We start from the raw sequence: 18,064 nt of genomic DNA, 5'->3' as shown, positions 1-18,064 counted from the left end.
TGTTTGTTTGTTTTAATGGTTGTCACTAGTTCACTGGAGAACAGGTCAGCAGATCTCTTCGGGCTGGGGTGCCAGAAGTTCTCTCTCCCACACTAGTTCACCACCTTGACAGGAGACTCACCTGGGGAATCTTTAACAAGGGCAAAGACCTCAGCATGTGGTCACTCTTTCAATCCATCATGTCCCACTGCAAGTGTTGGGGACACTGGCCTTAGGCACTGATCAGCAGATGGTTCCAGCCCCAGGCCTGGCTTCCTTCCACCTCCAAGCAGTCCCACCTACCCTTTCCCAGGCCCTAAGGAGACATCCTGCTGCCTCCTTTTCAGCCATGCCTCTTTCCTTGTGTTGCACGTACAGAACTCAGGTGTCTCCCCTGGTCTGTAAGCAGCAGCTGTGGTTCCGACAAGAGGGATGTAATCATAAGTCAAGGCCTCCCGTACCATTGACTGATTTGTGCTCTACTTTCTTTATCCTCATTGGCCCTGAGCGTCTTGGCACCTACCCAAGCAGAAAAGGTCCTGAAAGTTCCTTTTGTCCAGTGGCTTTCAACCATAGCCACACATTAAAATGACCTGGGGAGTTTAAAAAATATCAGTGTTTTTGTTCCCCACCCTAAGTCAACTAAACCAGAATCTCTGTGGGTGAAACTGGATGTAGATGTCTTTGAAAGCCCTCACCCACACCCCCAGCCCCCAGGAGATTCAAAAGTACACTGAAGGTTGAGAACCACTGCTCTCAATCTAATCTTTCCATTTGCCCAGAGAACAGAAGTGACTTGCGAGTCACACATTTAATGACTTTAGACTAATTGCCTCGGCTTTGTGTCACCACTCTCCCCTGTTGTCGGGTGCATCCTAACTGATTTCTCTCAGTTATGCCTTTGAGGCCAGGTCAAGACAGAGTCAACAGCCTACCACTATTCACGATTGTGTGGCATCGTTCTTTTTTTTTTTTTTTTTTTTTTTGGCGGTACGCGGGCCTCTCACTGTTGCGGCCTCTCCCGCTGCAGAGCACAGGCTCTGGACGCGCAGGCCCAGCGGCCACGGCCCACGGGCCCAGCCGCTCCACGGAATGTGGGATCCTCCCGGACCAGGGCACGAACCCATGTCCCCTGCATCAGCAGGCGGACTCTCAACCACTGCGCCACCAGGGAAGCCCAGCATTGTTCTTAAATAGCTTCCCCACACCTACAGCGTGAGTTCCTTCTGGGCTGAACCAACCCCTCTGCGTCTCTGGCTCCTCCCCACGCAGGCCGATGCTGGCCTCCAGAGCCAGCAGGAAGAGTGGGGGGCGGCCTGAAGGGCCCTGGCTTGGGAGTCAAACCAAGTTTGAGTTTTGGCTCCACAATGCAAACCTTCCTGAACCTCAGCTTCTTCCCCCGTAAGAGGAGCTGCAGTCTCTACCTTCAGAGCTGGCTTTACCGTCAGGATCCCTGGCTCACACAGGCCCCGTCCAAAGCCCTGGGGGGGACTCTCCCAGTTTTGGAGTCCCATGTTTTATTCTTTTTCATAAAGCGAGCTTCCCCGAACTTTACCGGCTTTAGACGCCGCAAACCTTGGGTCTGCTCCTTCCTACCTCACAGAGTAGTTGTTGTGGAAGGTAAATAAGATCCAGTTCATAAAGTGTGGGGCGTGCAGTAGATGCCCCAAAAATACTTCCCTCCAGAACAGCCCAGAAAAGGGTCGGAAAGACAGACAGATCCATAGCTGCTGTGCTTGCTCCATGCCCTTTTTAATGTCCAACATCTTGGCCATTCAACAACCCAGCCCCCGTCCAAGGGTGTCCTCTGGGGTCCAGACACAAGTGGGGAAGACGCTAAGGCACCTGGCTCTGGAGGGGGGCCTCCTTAGCGTTGATGTAGCCGTGGATCCAGTCGAGGTAACGGCTGACTTTGGTGTAAACACCGTAGTTGTTGAGGCGCCCGCAGCCCTCGCCCCAGCTCACCAGGCCCACCAGAAACCAGGTGCCGCGGAAGGAGACGACCATAGGCCCCCCGCTGTCGCCCTCACAGGCATCCCGCGGGTCCCCCAGGATGCCGGCGCACAGCATGTTCTCGGAGATCTTGTTTTGCATGGCCAGAACGCACATATTGTGCGGGACCAGGGGGACCCTGACGAAGTTGAGGACGAAGGTGCGGTTTCTCTTGGCCTCGCTGCGGTAGCCCCAGCCTGTCACCACCGTCTCCTGGCCGACCTGGGTGAGCTCGCGGTCCGACAGGCCACTGTCTGGGAGGCAGATGGGCACGATGGTCTGCGAGAGAGTGGCGGGCCGGGCCAGGTGCAGCAGCGCGATGTCATTGTCACTGGTGCTCTTGGTGTAGTTGGGGTGGACAAACACCTCCTTGATGTCCAGGTCCACTTCCCACTTCTCCCAGCGCCGCAGGTCATACTCCCCTGCAGGGCAGAGGGGCTGTCAGAGTGGGCTTGGTGGAGCCTCCCTCCCCTGGGGCCTCCTGAAGCCAACGTGGCTGCCACGCTCCTGCAGGCCCTCGTGGAGGGACAGCAGGAGTGGTCACCACGTATGCCCGGCACTGTCCTGGGCCACATGGTCCCTATCAAGGGTAACAGCCCGTGAGTGTCAGTCCTAAAGGGGCAGAACGCTGGTCTGAATTCAGGACTGGCTCAGAGACGGAGCAGTGAGGCCTGGGAAGTGACCGGCGGAGGGCAGTCAGCAGGGAAGCCTGAAGCTCCCTGGAGACCTGGGACATAGACCAGAGCCGCAAAGAGAACACGGGACACCTGCCAAGATGGGGGCAGGGCAGGAGCAGCCAGCCGGACACAGGCTCCACCAGGGAAGAAAGATCTGGACCACACACAAGACACAAGGTCTTCTCAGGAGAGCTGCTGGTTCCTGGAAAGCGGGGGTGAGGGCTCTGCCTCCAAGCCCAGCCCCGCTGGAGGCCACTGGCCTCTGCTTGTGCTGGGCGTGATGGCAAGGGTGTGTGAATCTGGTCATTCACTCTCAGTACGGATCTTTGCCTCTTTTTTTTTTTTTTTGCATAAAGATTGGAGTGAGAGAACCCTCGCCCCCCAGAAATTGGTAGAGAGTGGGGTCTAGGCTCGGGGAGCCCTGGGCTGTTGCAGGGAAGCGGCTGGCTGCTGTACCAGATGCCAGGGCCCCCGCTGCACAGTCCATCCCGGTCACCCTGTGTGAAGCGTGGCCCTGCACCCCAGGGTGCTGCAGGTCCACACACACGGCCACTCCACATAGTGAGAGTGAAGACACAAGTATGTGTGTAACCTCCTCGCTGGCAAACACACGTGTGTAAGCACCTGGGCACCAGATTCGAAGAGAATCCCTTCCGTGCAAACTACCTGGTGTCATTGTGTCTAAAATGCCACCACAGGAGTGGCGGGGTGGGAGCACACGGGCCTCTTCCCCCAGATGCCTTCTGTGCGGCTCTGGTGTCGTCTTGCTCAAGCACCCCGGAGACCAGGCTCCCCACCCGGCCAGCCCATCTGGGCCACCCCTCCGGCCTGGTTCCAGCCCGCACCTAGCCTGACGATGAGCTTCTTGCGGTCGTCCAAGCAGTGGGCCGCTGTCAGCACCCAGGAGACGTGGACGAGCACCGCCCCGCAGGCCAGCTTCTTCTTCGAGTCCAGCAGGATCACCTGTAATGGGGGGTGGGCAGTGACGGCACCACACGGCCTTCTGACAGCTCCGTGTCAGGGCCCCCGCTCTCAGCACAGCCCCAGGCACTAGCTGCGTAAATAGGTCTTCCCTGGGTTCCCTGGTCACACGGGCATGGACTTTTTTGGCATTTTCTTTTCTGCACGTTTGATGGAGTTTGCCCGTTCCAGGGTATCTCCCCGCCTTTGCCTGTGCTGTTCCTATAACCATCCTCAGCAGCATCCGGAGAGTTCTCCTCACCGTCGGGGGCTCAGGCTGCTCGTCGAGTCCTCTGAGAAGCCTTTGAGGCCCCCAGGCTGCCTTGGGAGCCCTCTCCAGGTTCCCTCAGTCCCTGTGCTGTCAGCCGGCTCTGGTCCCATTGGGTTACCATGTCTTTAGGAGCCTGAATCTCCTGGGGGCTGTGAGCTCCCCAAGACCTGCCAGTCCCCTGCTTTTTTTTTTTTTTTTTTTTTTTTTGCGGTACGCGGGCCTCTCACTGTCGTGGCCTCTCCTGTTGCGGAGCGCAGGCTCCAGATGCACAGGCTCAGCGGCCGTGGCTCACGGGCCCAGCCGCTCTGCGGCATGTGGGATCTTCCCGGACCGGGGCACGAACCCGCGTCCCCTGCATCGGCAGGCGGACTCTCAACCACTGCGCCACCAGGGAAGCCCACCACCACCCCCGCTTATTGATCTCTGGACAATTTTCCCCCCGACCCAGTGCCTGGCAGAGATGGGGACCAAATAAGTGTTAGCTCCCATGGCGGGGCAGAGGACAACCCTCCCTCCCAGCCCTTTCCCACGCAGAACACCGCTCCCCTCAGCCAGGCTTCTGCCTCAAATACCACCAGCAGAGCATTATCTTTCCAGCTCTTTTTAAAAGCTATACCTCTCCTTCCTGCACATTCCCCCTTGGCCCCTGGTGCCCAGCCCACCCTGCCCGGCTGCTCCTCTCCCATCGGGTTAGCGCCATCTTTCCCTGGAACCCTCCACCCTTAGCACTGCCGCCGCCCCCCCACCCCCCACCCCAAGCAAAGGCTGCACTTCCCTTCCCACTGGTGCCTCCTGAGCAGGAACTGGGTGGGCTCAGTGACTCCTGACCCAGCTGGTGAGCCGCTGCCTCTCTCTCCTCTCACCTGCCAGGGGCTCTCTCCCCATCCGGCCTCCTGCCCACTGATGAGCCGTGGATCTAATTGGCCTTCTTGGTCTACTTGGTCTGTGTCACGTTTCAAGTTCTTGCGTTTCTTCTCCATTCGCTTCCCTGGCCTCCCACAAGGGAACGTCACTGAAGGCAGGGGGAGGCTGCTGAGTGCCTGCTGGGTACTGCTCCCGAGACTGCCCTCCCATCTCCGTCCCCCTCCTGCCAGCAGCCTCCTTTGCTGCCTTGTAGGATAAATGATGCTCAGACGCTCAATTCTATCAACTTGCAAAGCCCCTCGGGATAGTCAGTCGGTTAACGAACAGCGCCACTTAATGGCAAGAGTCAGACCAAGCAGCATCTCTACCTAGCGGTGCGCCCTTGGGCAGGTCATTAAAGTTCTCAGAGTTGGGACACCCCAGGGCTGTTGGGAGTAATCCCTGAGATGCACAAGTAAGGTCTCAGCGCTGGGATACTGCCGAGCTCCTAACAGAGGTAAGGACTTATGGGGAGGAGGAGATGGACACGCCCAGAGAGCCGCAGAGTGGCTCTGAGCACGGCTGTGAGCTCCAGCCCAGAGGAGAGAGCACTGAGCAGAAGTGAGGGCTGGGAGGCGGGCCAGGGCCATTCAGGCTGCGATGGGAGACTTAGACTCGCGAGAAGCAGTGGGAAACCATCAGCAGGGGGATCGCCTAGTGACAGAAAAGGGAGATGAAACAACAGCGCCAAGATTCCAGAAGCTGGACAGCAGAGGGACATGGTAACTGACTTGGCCGACTGAGAAAGCCGAAACCTCAGCCAGTGGTAGGAGACGCAGGGAGCAGGCTGCTTGGCAACACAAACGCCCAGGAAGCCTCCACGTGTCTCTGAAGAAGCTGTGCAGGTGGGGCTACAGCAGGAAGGTTGAGAGCTTGTCAAAGAAACTGCTAGAGCCCTCATCAGTGGCTTGACTCTCCTCTCTGACCCCTGCAGAAGACCCTAGGTGTATTCTCCGCAGACGGTGAACCAGAGACCTGGGGACTCCAGGCACCGCCACAGGAAACAGTGACACGCAAGGCTGACCAGAGAGAGTCACGCAGACATCTGCAGACGGGGCAGATGCCAGTTCCTCTCCCCCTACTCTCCCCAGGGGGCTGGAAGCCAGGCTGGGACCACCCAAGCATGAACTGGGAGGATTACTCTCAGAAAAAAGCCTAAAGACCTAAGACTCTGGGCAACAGGGGTTCTGCCAGTGACCTGGGCCTTCAGATGGTCTCACAGAAAAGCCCACCAGCCAACAGGCCCACCTGGCCTTTCTTTGCACCTTCCTGTCAATCTCTAATTACTTTAAAAGGAAGAGTTGGCTTTTTTTTTCAGTAAAAGGACGGGAATATAAAGTTGTGGAAAGTTCCCTGAAAGAAGAACACAAAGTCAAAGATACGGAAACTAGAAGAGATAATGTGATAAGAAAACTAGAAGATCAATCCGGGGAAAGAGATCTGATTAGGAGGTGCAGAAAGGGAGAACAGAGAAAGCACAGGGCAGGTCATCAAGGAAATAACTACAGAAATGTTCCTAGAGATAGAAGACGCGCATTTCCACATGAAAAGGGCGCTGCACAGTGAATGCAAGAAGATCCACACGGAGGAGCAACCTGCTGAAATCATGGTAAGAGCTGTGAAACTCCGACTGTTGCGTAAGTATATAAATCCGATAGAAATTTCGATGTATAAAAAGGAAAGTAGAAGAGGAGGCAGAATCACGGTTCCTGTCTCTCCTCAGAGAAGCCAGAGGTGAAGGCGGAAATAAAGCCGTCAAGAGAGATGACGACGCTGGAGGCGTGCCCGCCCCATCCGCTCCTCCCTGGGGAGATGCGCTACCTCTGGGTTCTTGCTCCAGGCCACGCCCCCAGAGTGGGCAGCGGCCCCTGGAGGAAGGCGGGCGGGCGAGTGCAAGAGCGGGCAGGGGACCCGCCGAGGGCACCCTCCCTCCCCGTTGGGGCGGCCCGTCTCCTTCGCCTGGGACTCGGCCCTGTGGCTTGCTCACCGCCCGGGCGCCCCGTGCTGTCCCCCATCTGCGGCTCACCCTTGGGCTCGCAGAGCAGGTGGTCGTCCCCCAGGCGGTAGCCGGGCGCGCAGCGGCAGTGGCGCCTGCCCTCCTCCTCCAAGCAATAGTGCGCGCAGCCGCCGTTCTCCGCCGAGCAGTTGGAGAAGCGAGCCTCTGCAGGGGACCGGCAGGAGGGCGCCGAGAGAGCGCGGCGCTCTGCGCGCCCGGCCCCGCCCCCGGCCCCGGGGAGCTCCCTGGCCCGCCGCCCGCCGCCCCTCACCTTGAAGGCAGAAGCGGCCCTCCCAGCCCTGCGCGCAGTCGCAGCGGAAGCCGCCCAGGCCGTCGATGCACGTGCCGCGCCCGCAGCACGGGCTGTCGCACGGGTGCGCCGGCGGCGGGGCCGCGCACTGGTCCCCGTCTGTGACGAGGGGTAAGGAGGGGATCACGGGGGTCCGCCGGCCCCGTCCCCGTGCCCCCAGCGGCCCAGAGACCTCGAGGGGCACGGGCACCGCGGCCAGGGGTCTGGGGCGCACTCACCGTGGTACTTGGACCAGAAGGCCATCTGCGGGGAGAAGGGGCGGTGTCAGGGGCCGTCAGCCCACCTGTGTAGATGGGGAGCCCCCGGGGCCCCTCCCCGGGCTGGCCCAGGTCCGGCAGGCAGCATCTAAGCGGGCAGGGAAGTGAAGGGCTTCCACACAAAGAGGGGTCAACCCCAGCCTCTGGGCAGCTGCACCCTGAGAAAAGCCAGGCTCCTTGCCCCTCTGCCCATCTCCACCCCACATCCCAAACCCGCCCCCCGTTTCCCGCCCGTGCAGCTGGAAGCGTCCTCTGGGCGCTGGCTGCTACCCCAGCAGCCTCTGCAAAGGAAGGGACCCAAATCCCACCCCCCACCCCCAGGGTGCTCTGCCTGCTTCCAGCTCCATCCCTCCAGGCACCGGGTGTCTGCTCTTTCCCTGAGCCTGGCCTCAGAGCTGGGTGACGAGCAGGACATCGTGTGTGTGAGACAGGGCTTTTGCCGGTTCAGAAAGTCTGCTTTTCTAAGCAGCTCTCTGGTGGCACTTCTGCTGCTGGGCTGGGACCACCAGTCCCTGAGATCCACTGCTTGATGCCCAGGCCGAAAGCCCCCCTGCTGGCCTGGGAGACCCTGGGTGGGGGGGGGAGGCACCGGAGGGGTGTGATGTGCCCAGGCTGTGCCTGCCGAAAATCATCTTGGCATCTGCTGAGGAGGCCATTTGGGGGAAGAGGCAGTGGAGATGGGGGCTGAGGGCAAGAGAGGAAGCCACCCAGAGCTCCGCCTTCAGCTGTGAGAGCTGAGTGGGAAGGGCATGCCTACAGACAGCTTGAAGGGGACCCAGGTGGTGGCACGACCCCCAGCTCCTAGTCGCTAAAGTGAGCTCTGGGTGCTGGAGGGGGTCTGAGCCTTGTATCAGGAACACCTCCCTTACCGAGCGCATCCTACCACCTCAGGGCCACCACCGCAGGGCCCTGGGGGCCAGAGAGGACACAGACCCTTTCCTTGGATCCCCTGAGCAATCAGGTTTCACCCCTGGAGTGTCTAAGGCACAGAGTGAGTGTGTGTGCCCAGACATCAGGGAGTCTTGGGTCACCTGGTCAGCAGGGTGGAAGCAGGGGTGCTGGCCTCTGGATCAGAGGGAGGGAGAAGAGGGGAGGCTGGGGTGGCCAGTCACAGGTGGAGAGGGGGACTGAGCTACCTCCAGTGGGATTGGGTGGGAATCCCTGCCTAAGGCTTCCCCAGACGCTTCTCGCGCTCATTGCAGAGTTTTGTTTCTTGGAGTCCCACGTGCCCTGGCCAAGACCATAGGGCTGTTTACTCCACTGCTGCACCCCTGGCAAGCTGGGAGGGTAAGGGGCTGGTGCCCACCGCTTCCCAGGACCCCCAAGGGGCCCCCGGCTGCCGCTCCAGGTCCCACCCCTGAGCCTCACGCTCTGCACCCAGTCGGGCGGCCTTACTGTGTCTTCCATGTTTTGGAAAATCTCCCGAGCTTCCTCAAATTCACAGGTCTCCTCTGTGCACTCGCGCTCCAGGCTGCCGGGCCGCAGCTCCTCCAGGAAGGTGTTGGCGCGTTTGCGGATCCGCAGCACCTGGTGGGCACGCCGGTGGCTGGAGAACACTGAGTCTGGGAGGGAGACAGGGAGCTCGCGTTGGTGGGGGGCCTGGCTGGCGAGTCCCTGGGGAGGTTTTCGTCTTGGGTCCCTCAGGATTATAATTCCAGGTACCGATACCCTCTCCTCCTCCCGAAGCAGGGGGCCGGCCATCGGAGGACAGGACACTTGACCATTCAGGGTGCGTGCACTGAGGCCGACAGACCTCCCTCCCTCCGAGCCCAGCCCGACCTCCGTGTGACCCTGAGCCCATGTCTTTACCCCTCTAAACTTCAGTTTATTCATCAAAAAATGAGGATGGGATAATCACGTAAAACACTTAGTACGGAAATGAGCGGCCAGTGACAAATGCCACGTGCTGCTGCTGTTATTATTACACTGCAAAGGTAAGTGGGCCTCGTTCTCCAGATACACCTGGTGCAACCCCGTCGTGAAGCCGTCCCTCCATCCTCCCTGCCCTCCCCTCCTCCCGTCCCCCTCTTGGAGCATTTCCCACGCCCTTCCCCTAGGGCAGGCACACCTGGACAAGGCAGACCTGCCACCCGGGGAGCATCACCAAATGTCTCCTGGGCTCTGAGAGGTGTCTGCCTTGGGGGCAGGGGGACAGCTGGGGTGGAGGGACCAAAGCAGGGGAGTGAGCAAGAGAGGCTCGAGGGTGCCGGGACCAGGAAGGGCATCCTCAGGAAAGGAAGATGTGCCAGACTGAGTCTGGACATAGGAGCCAAGAGGACCGCAGGTGGGAACCGGGGCTGGGAGTGGGGAGGAAGGGCCACCAGGAAGACAGAGCAGCTCAGGAAGAGGCATAAATGGAAGAAAGAGCCCACGGTGGCTGCAGGAGGTGTGGGGGGAGGGCCGCCTAAGAAACCAGGCAGCACAGCTGTCCCGCGGGCCTCCTCCTCTCCACATCCTGGTCCCCTGGCCGTGGGGACCAGGGGAGGGGTTGGGGCAGGGTAGCGGCCAGCAGATGAGCATTTTAGGAGGACAGGCTGCTCTGGGGCAGTTTGCATGGCAGCGGGGCCTGGCGCTCTCACAGTTGAGGGAGTGAACGGTGGAGTGGGGGGACCCAGGGGACTCTGTGACCAACCCCCCAGGTAGGAGGAAGGACGTGACCCCGCGACCCCGGGGGCTCCCTGCCATCGCCACAGGACTCAGCCCCTGAGCTGCGGCCTGCCGCTGTGTTCCCCTCGGTTAATTTATCCCTGTTCCCTCAGGTCCGCCTCTCATCTCTGGCCCTGAGGCTCAGGGGAGACGGTGAAAGGTGTGAAGACCCCGAGGGTCCCGAGGAGGGGGTGGGAGAGTGGCCTTACCGGGAGGAGCTGGTGCGCTGGAAACTCCCCAGATGGTCACGAACAGTAAGAGGCCTGTAAGCCGCCACATTCTGAAGTTGCTGCCACCTGTCTGAGGAGGACTTCTGAGCTTCCGGCAGCCGCGCCAGCCCCCGCTCTGCCCCCTTCCCCGGCCCCGGGTGGGATCGCCAGGGCAAAAGCTGGGGTCGGGGGTCCCTGTTTACTATTCAGACACCCACGTGGCGCCTCGGTCCCCTTGTCTATATGGGGCTAAGGTCACACGACCCGAGCCTGCAGGGTGAAGACAGGAAGTGGAAGGGGCAGCGACCTGGTGAAGATCAAAGGGGACTCGGCACAGAAGGGTGATGGGCAGGTGCACCCAGAACGTTCCTGCCCTCCCTGGGTGAGGATTCGGGGCTGACGCCTCTGCTGATCTAAAGGCCAGGTTAAGAATAATAACGGACATTTATTGGACAGTCACGGTGTCTTTCAAGAAATTTGGACATGGTTCAGAGGACAGGCCACCAAGTCAGAGCGCCTGGTGCAAATCCCAGCTCCAGGACAGGATTGTCGGGCGAGATCCCTAACTGCCCCTCAGTTGCCTCATTTGTAAAACGGGTGGAAAAACTGTATTTCTGCCTCAGAGGGTTATTGTGAGAATTAAATGAGTTAATCTACATAAAGCTGTTGAATACGTTTGCACCTAGCAAATGCTCAGTAAGCATGAGCTACTCTTATCTCAGCGAAGGCTCACCACCACCCAAGAGGGAGGTATTAATGTCGTCACCCCATTTCACAGAGAGGGGGACTGAGGCTCACAGGAGAGAAATCGCTTATTAAACCCCCACAGCCAGGAAGCGGAAGAGCTAGTGCTTGAGCTCAGGCCTGTGTGGCTCCAGGCCTGGAACCTTAACCCCTGCCGCAAACCACCAGGCGCACCACAAGGCCACAGAGGTAGCCCTGCTGGCCGGAAACCTAGGAGCCGCCGCTGCCCCCCAGGCTGCCCCACCGGCACCCCCCTCCCCGTCTAACCTCATGTTCCACTTTGCCGGCTCCCTCTGAGGCTGATTCTGACATTTGTTTAAAGGGTTTAGAAGTAGAGGTGAGGCTGTGGTGGGGAGCCTGGAGGGCTCCGGGTTCCAAGCTGCCTCTGGCGATGGCTCTGGGGTCTGGAGGCCCTCAGCCGACTTCCACTTCCCTCAAAGTCTGGGAGGAAGGCCCCTGGGAGCCATGGCACCCCAGCCTGAGGAATGCCAGCCAGAGCCTTGGCCTGGCCGGCAGCAGAGCCCAGATTTCCTTTACCCCAAGCTCCAGCCAGCCTCTCAAACAAACCCTGCTTAGAAGAGTCCACCTTCAGCCCTGCTCACCCTCCTCCGGCCCCCCTCACAGACCTGCCTCGAAGGGGACTTACTGGGGTGGACCGCCGAGAAACTGCAAGGTCGCCCTCCTGCCGCCATGACAGCCTGGACCTCGAGTTAATCCATAACTGCAAATATTTGCTTGGCCCTTGGTGCTGAGGCCTCCCTCTCCACAGATAAACAAACAAGTTCCCGGCTCAGGACCGCTCTGTCTGCCCCAAGCCCACCTGTGCCCATCAGTGGTGCCTGCAGGAGGGAAGGAGGGAAGGGGTGGGCGACGTCAAAACTGTCTACAGACGCGGCCTCATTTTAGCCTCATAGCAGCTGGCTGAAGGAGGGACGTTGTCCCCCTTTAGCCGATGGGGGCATTCTTACCCGGAGATACTGCGGTTTGCCTCAGATCAGCATAACCGGTAATGATATTTCACCAAATCTAGGATGCCATTAGTTATAAGATGCATCTATTTTATGTGTCAGCGTAAAAGAAAAGAAACATTGTTAATTACTCAATGGCCGGCCATCCTGATTACATCATGAAGGTTTGATGTAAAACATGAAAAGATATGCCTCTCAGAGTCCCTACCACGTGGGTGCCAAGCACTCGGCTAAACTCTCAGCTCCAGCCGCTCCGGTAACTGCCCCCCAAGCCCACGCACACGCACACACGACTGCACACGACTATTCCCATAACCTCGATTTTGCAGATGAGGACGCTCAGAAATCTTTTGTCACGTGCTCAAATTCACGGAGCTGGTAAGTGGCGGGCCTGGATTAGAACTCGGGTCTTCCCAGCACCTCTTGGCCACTTCTGTGAGCAAGTGAGAAAAATAAACAGGATTCCGGAAAGGCTGCAGTCAGTTCTTGACCGGTTTGCCACAAAAGGCAGGAGCAGAAGTAAAGGGTTCGACCTGGAGCCTCCGCCCTGGCCCTGCGGTCCGTCAGCATTTATTCTGTATCTTCCTTCCTGTGCCGGGGATGCCCCCACTTCTCCCAAACCCCACTCCCTCCTTGGAGGACTTGACCAAACTCCTCAAACTCCCAGCCCCTGAACGGCTCGTGTGACCCTGCCCTGCTGGCCTCTGGTGACGGCACCAGGAAGTCCCCTGACCCAGGAGTCCATCAGATTCTCTCCCTCGGCCCCGAGGAGTATGGCATTAGAGCCTCGTTCCACTGTGAGCCCTGGACTCACAGATTTTTAAATTTTTTGGCCATGCCTTGCAGCATGCGGAATCTTAGTTCCCCGACCAGGGATCACACCTGCGCCCCTGCAGGGGAAGCACGGAGTCTTAACCACTGGAACACCAGGCAAGTCCCTGGACTCAGGTTTTGAAGCCAGAGGCTAGGCACTGACGTTTCCGACTAAAGCAGCCGAGGCTGATGAGGTGGAAGATGTAGAACGTGCAGACAGAGGCTGAGAGTCGCGGGTGGGCTGCGGGCGGGCGGTAGCATCCTACCTCGTCATGACCGGGGCATATCCTACCGTTGGCTTCATGGCGGTCCCCCTGTGCTCCTGGGAAACCCCCTGTTTCCTTACGTGTCCTTGCAACCAGACGCCTCCTACTGGGGTACAGCACCGTGCCCGGCTGTGGAGTACAAGGCCCTTGTGCTGCCCACACGGCCCACTGGAGAAGACCAGAGGAACAGGGTGACCGTCTAACAAGGCAGACCCACTGGGCGGAGGCCAGGTGACAGGTGCAGATGGCGACGCTTATGGAATTCCGAGGAGAGGGAAATCAGCACAAGTGGGATGGTCAGGGAAGGCTGCCTGGAGGACGCAGAGCTTCAGCTGGACATCAGAGGGCAGGCAGGACCCAGGTAAAAGAGGAAGGGCCCTCAGGTGGGGAGGGGGAGGGGACAGGGTTTGGGATGGAGCCTCGAGGAAGTGGGGAGCCAGCGGCTGTTTGTAGGGTCTGAGGCCACTGCTTGGAAAAGGGAAGTCACGTCCTGTCGACTCGGGTAGGAAGCATGGAGACGACGTGCCTGACCACACAAGAGGGGAGGCTTGCAAGCTGAGGAATGTGTGAAAATGCCTCCTGCACCCCTGTGCTTGCTCCAGGGTCCTCCCCCATGGGTCTGCGGCATCACCTCCACTCCACCGCCTGCCACCCCTCACCCCGCCTGCCAAGTGCAAGGCGCTGTGTGTGTTCACAGGGACTCCCGCCCATCTTCCCTTCCCCACCACCTCCTCGCCTCCCACCTGCTCCCCAGCCTAGCCCAGGAGATCAGCTCCATGTGAAGTCTATGTAGGGTCCACCACGGGCCCTGACCAAGAATAAGGGACTCTGCCCGAGGCACCCCCTTCCAAACCAGCCCAGATGCCCACTGGCACCCAGAAGAGCCAGAGCACCTGCACTGGGAGGAGTGACCAGTGCTGCGGTCCGCAAAGGCCTGCAAGGCTGTCCGGAGGCCAGGAGGTCTCCTTTTGCTCTTTACGCCTGTTGGCCTCCTGAGGCGCTGCAGTGCGGGTGCCCGCATCACGGCCTCCGCATTGGCTGCCAGCGCAGGAGACCCGGCTCACCTTCCTGAAGCAGGGAAGGTCCACGCCACCAGCTATTGCCGAGTTCTGCTGGCTCTGAAAGCCTGGCATCACCTGGAGAGTCCAGGTGCAGCCTGGAATCCAGCGTCTCTGCTTACCTGCAACAGGCTTCCAGCAGGCGGCGCTGCTCTGGTCCCACAGAAGGGTCCAGACCGCTGCTCCAAGGTGCAGCTCCACCCGGCTTTGTGGGCGCGGATGACCGACCTTGTCTGACTCTGGGGTTTCTCTTCCCAGGTGTGTCACCCCACATGGGCCCGAATTCAGTCAGGTCGACTCCAGATGCTAGAGCAGAATTTAGGCATCCCAGCCAGAGGTGATTGAGAGACAGGAAGGACGTCTGTGTGCAGGGAATTCCCTGAATTTGTGAGGACCCAGGTGAAGGAACAAGAAGCAAAGGTGTGTGTGTGGGGAAACAGAAAGTCAAAATTATCAGACGGCATCCAGCAATGGGGTGTTCAAAAACTTCATCTTTGGGGTCAGGCTTACGCGGGTTTAAACCTCATCTTGGCATCTTCCTGGCTGGGTGTTTAACTTCCCTGGGCCCCAATTTCTACTCCATAAACGAGGCCAAGAATAGCATCCACCTCAGGTGGTTGTTATGAGGATCAAATAGTTTCTACAAGGTGAGCCTGAGACTTAACAGGTGATCGATTAATCGACAACAATTTTCTCTTGGGCTCCCCAAATATCCCAGAGAGAAGGTGAGGATCAACCCCCCCGGGGGAAATGATGTCAACAGCACAAGGACACATTGATTCTTTTTCTTTTAATTTTATATTGGAGTATAGTTGATTCACAATGTTGTGTTAGTTTCAGGTGCACAGCAAAGTGATTTACTTATACATATTCATATATCTATTCTTTTTCAGATTTTTTTCCCAAATAGGTTATTACAGGGTCTTGAGTATAGTTCCCTGTGCTATACAGTAGGTCCTTGTTGATTATCTGTTTTACATATAGTAGCGTGCATATGCCAGTCTTAACCCCCCACTTCATCCCTCCCCCACCTCTCCCCCTTGGCAAACACAAGCCTGCCCTCTAAGTCTGTGAGTCTGTTTCTGTTCTATAAACAAGTTCATCTGCATCATTTTTTTTAGATTCCACATATAAGTGATATCATATGATATTTGTCTTTCTCTGTCTGACTCACTTCACTTAGTGAGTCCATCCACGGACTCACTTAGGTCCATCCATGTTGCTGCAAATGGCATTATTTCATTCTTTTTTATTATTATTATTCTTTTTTTAAAAAATAGGTTTGAGGTATAATTTACATGCAGTAAAATTCACTCCTCTTGAATGAACAGTTCTGTTTGTTTTGACAAATGTCTGTAATAGTGTAACCACCAGCACAATAATTAAATGGGACATTTTTAACACCCCCAGCCCCTGGCAACCACTGATCTGATTTCTGTTGTTTTTTGTAGAATGGCGTATAAATGGAATCCTTACAGTATGTAGCCTTTTTAAAACTGGCTTCTTTCATTCAACATGAAGCTTTTCAGATTTATCCATGTTGATGTGTGTATCAGCAGTTTCCTTTTATTGCTGAGTAGTTTCCATTATACAGAGGTACCACAATTTGCTATCCGTTTGCCACTTCTTGGCTATTATTAAATAAAACTGCTAGAACATTCACGCACAGGTCTTTGTGTGGGTATATGTTTTCATTTCTTGTGGGCAAATATCTAGGAATGGGATCTGAGTCATGTGGTAAGTACATGTTTACTTTTGTTAAAAAAAAAAAAAGAAAGAGCAAAACTGTTATCAAAAGTGGCTTATATTATTTTGCATTCCCACCAGCAACATACAAATGTTCTAACTGCTCTGCATCCTCCCCAGCATTTGGTGTGGTCAGTTCTTTGGGTTTTGTTTATTAACTGTTAGCTATTCTAATAGGTGGGTTGTAGTATCGCACTGTAGCTTGAATTTTTATTTCCCTGATCACTAATGATGTTAAGCATCTTTTCATGTGCTTACTTGCCATTCATATATCTTCTTCGGTTATGTTACTGTTTAAATCTTTGACCTATTTTTTAAACTGAGTTTTTTAAACTGAGAATTTTTATATATTCTGGCAACAAGTCCTTTGTCATATAAATAAAATTTTCTTTCAGTTGTTGGCTTGTCTTTTACTACTTAACATTGTCTTTTCAAGAGCAAATATTTTTAATTTTGACGAACTCCAATTATCAATATTTTTTATGGTTTGTGTTTTTGTGTCCTACCTAAGAAATCTTTGCCTTAGATCACATAGGTCACAAAGGTTTTCTCTTATGTTTTCTTCTAGAAGCTTTATGGTTTTAGCTTTTACATTTGGATCTCCAACCCATTTTGAATTTATTAATTTTTATATATGGTGTGAGGCAGGGATTGGTTCTTTTTTTTTTTCTATGGATATCTAGTTGTTCCAGCACCATTTGTGGCAAACACTATCACTTTCCCCATTGAATTGCCTCAGGACTTTGTCAGAAATCAATTGACCATATATGCACTTGTCTACCTCTGCACTTTATTTTATTCTATTGATCTATCTGTTCCTCCTTATGCCTGCATCATACTGTCTTAATTGCTTGACCACTGTTACAAGATTCCAGTGAGTCATGAAATCAGGCAGTGTAAATCCTCTTTGTTCTTTTTTAAAATTGTTTTGGCTATTCTAGGTCCTTTGCATTTCTACACACATTTTAGGATCAGCTTGTCAATTTCTACCAAAAAAAATGCTTGCTGGAATTTTGATTGGGGTTGAGTTGACGCTATAGAACAATCTGGGGAGAAAAGACATCTCAGTATTGAGTCTTCTGGTCTATTAGCATGGTATTTCTCTCCATTTTTTTTTTTTTTAGCTCTTTGTTAATTTCTCTCACCAACGTTTGATAGCTTTCGGTGCATCAGTCTTGAATATATTCTGTTAAATTTATCCCTACTTAACTCATGTTTTTAAAATGCTATTGTAAATGGCATTTTACAGATTACAATTTACAATTGTTTGTTGCTAGTATATAGAAATACGATTGATTTTTTAATATGGAGACATTTCTCTTTTTGCAGTTTTATTGAGATGCAATTAACATATAATGTATTAATATAAGGTATACAACATAATGATTTGAGATATGTATATATTGCAAAATGATCACCACAATAAGTTTAGTTAACAGCTGTCACCTCACCTAGTTACAATTTTTTTCTTGTGATGTGAACTGTTAAGATCTACTCTCATTGCAACTTTCATATATGCAATACAGCATTGTTAACCATAGTTACCATGCTGTACATTACATCCCCAGAACTTATTTATCTTATAACTGACCACCTTCACCCATTTCCCCCGCCCAGCCCCCACCTTCTGGCAACCACCAGTCTGTTTCCTTAATCTATGAGTTCTCTTTTTTTACGCTCATTAGTGATGTCATACAGTATTTATCTTGAGATGGAGCTCTTGATCCTGCAAGCATTTGCTAGAGTGACCAACCAACCTGGTTTGTCTGGGACTGTCCTGATTTTAGCACTAAAAGTCCTACATTGGGTAAACTCTTCCCTGGGATGAGAAAACTCCCAGTTTTCAGTGATGGGCACAGAAGGTTAGGGGAAAGGTACAAAACCCAAAGGTGACCCCCAAAAGAGAGGCTGAAAGCCACACTAGTTTTAGTGCAAAATGGACGTGGCACTTTCCCTAGTCTCTGTTGCTGATGATGACAACCATGATTTGCAGTTACTGACAATGGATCATCCATTATAAACCACCACCCCACCACTGCCTAGTGATTCCACTTAAGTGCACTGTAATCTAAAGCATGAACATCCACTTTGCCTGTGGACTGACTGTTATGATTTGTGTCGAGACAGTGCTAGTTTAATTTTTAACATGGTGAATATTGTGGCCATGTTTTGAATAATATTTTTAACATGTGCTGTTATGATTTGTGTCGAGACAGTGCTAATTTAATTTTTAACATGGTGAATATTGTGGCCATGTTTTTAAGAGTTT

The 18,064-nt window shown here is 54.9% G+C and overlaps 1 protein-coding gene and 1 long non-coding RNA gene across 2 annotated transcripts; one reads left to right on the top strand and one right to left on the bottom strand.

The window, feature by feature from the left end:
* Positions 1–1,689: 1,689 nt before the first annotated feature.
* Positions 1,690–12,024, bottom strand: PROC (protein C, inactivator of coagulation factors Va and VIIIa). Its single transcript, XM_067742250.1, is given in 10 exon segments — positions 1,690–2,393; positions 3,494–3,611; positions 4,743–4,891; positions 6,809–6,989; positions 6,991–7,187; positions 7,307–7,331; positions 8,741–8,907; positions 10,201–10,254; positions 11,591–11,783; positions 11,913–12,024. Coding segments are annotated over 9 exon segments (1,515 nt in total). The 5' UTR covers positions 11,637–11,783; positions 11,913–12,024; the 3' UTR covers positions 1,690–1,815.
* Positions 6,529–10,839, top strand: LOC137226740 (uncharacterized). The gene is made up of 3 exons (XR_010944498.1): positions 6,529–7,199; positions 9,032–9,279; positions 10,105–10,839. It is a non-coding gene; the product is annotated as an uncharacterized lncRNA (long non-coding RNA).
* Positions 12,025–18,064: the final 6,040 nt, after the last annotated feature.

This window comes from Pseudorca crassidens, chromosome 6 (genome assembly GCF_039906515.1).
Source record: "Pseudorca crassidens isolate mPseCra1 chromosome 6, mPseCra1.hap1, whole genome shotgun sequence".
In the NCBI taxonomy this organism is placed as follows: Eukaryota; Metazoa; Chordata; class Mammalia; order Artiodactyla; family Delphinidae; genus Pseudorca; species Pseudorca crassidens.
Note: the sequence above shows the minus strand (reverse complement) of the source record. Positions and strands in the feature narration are given on the sequence as shown.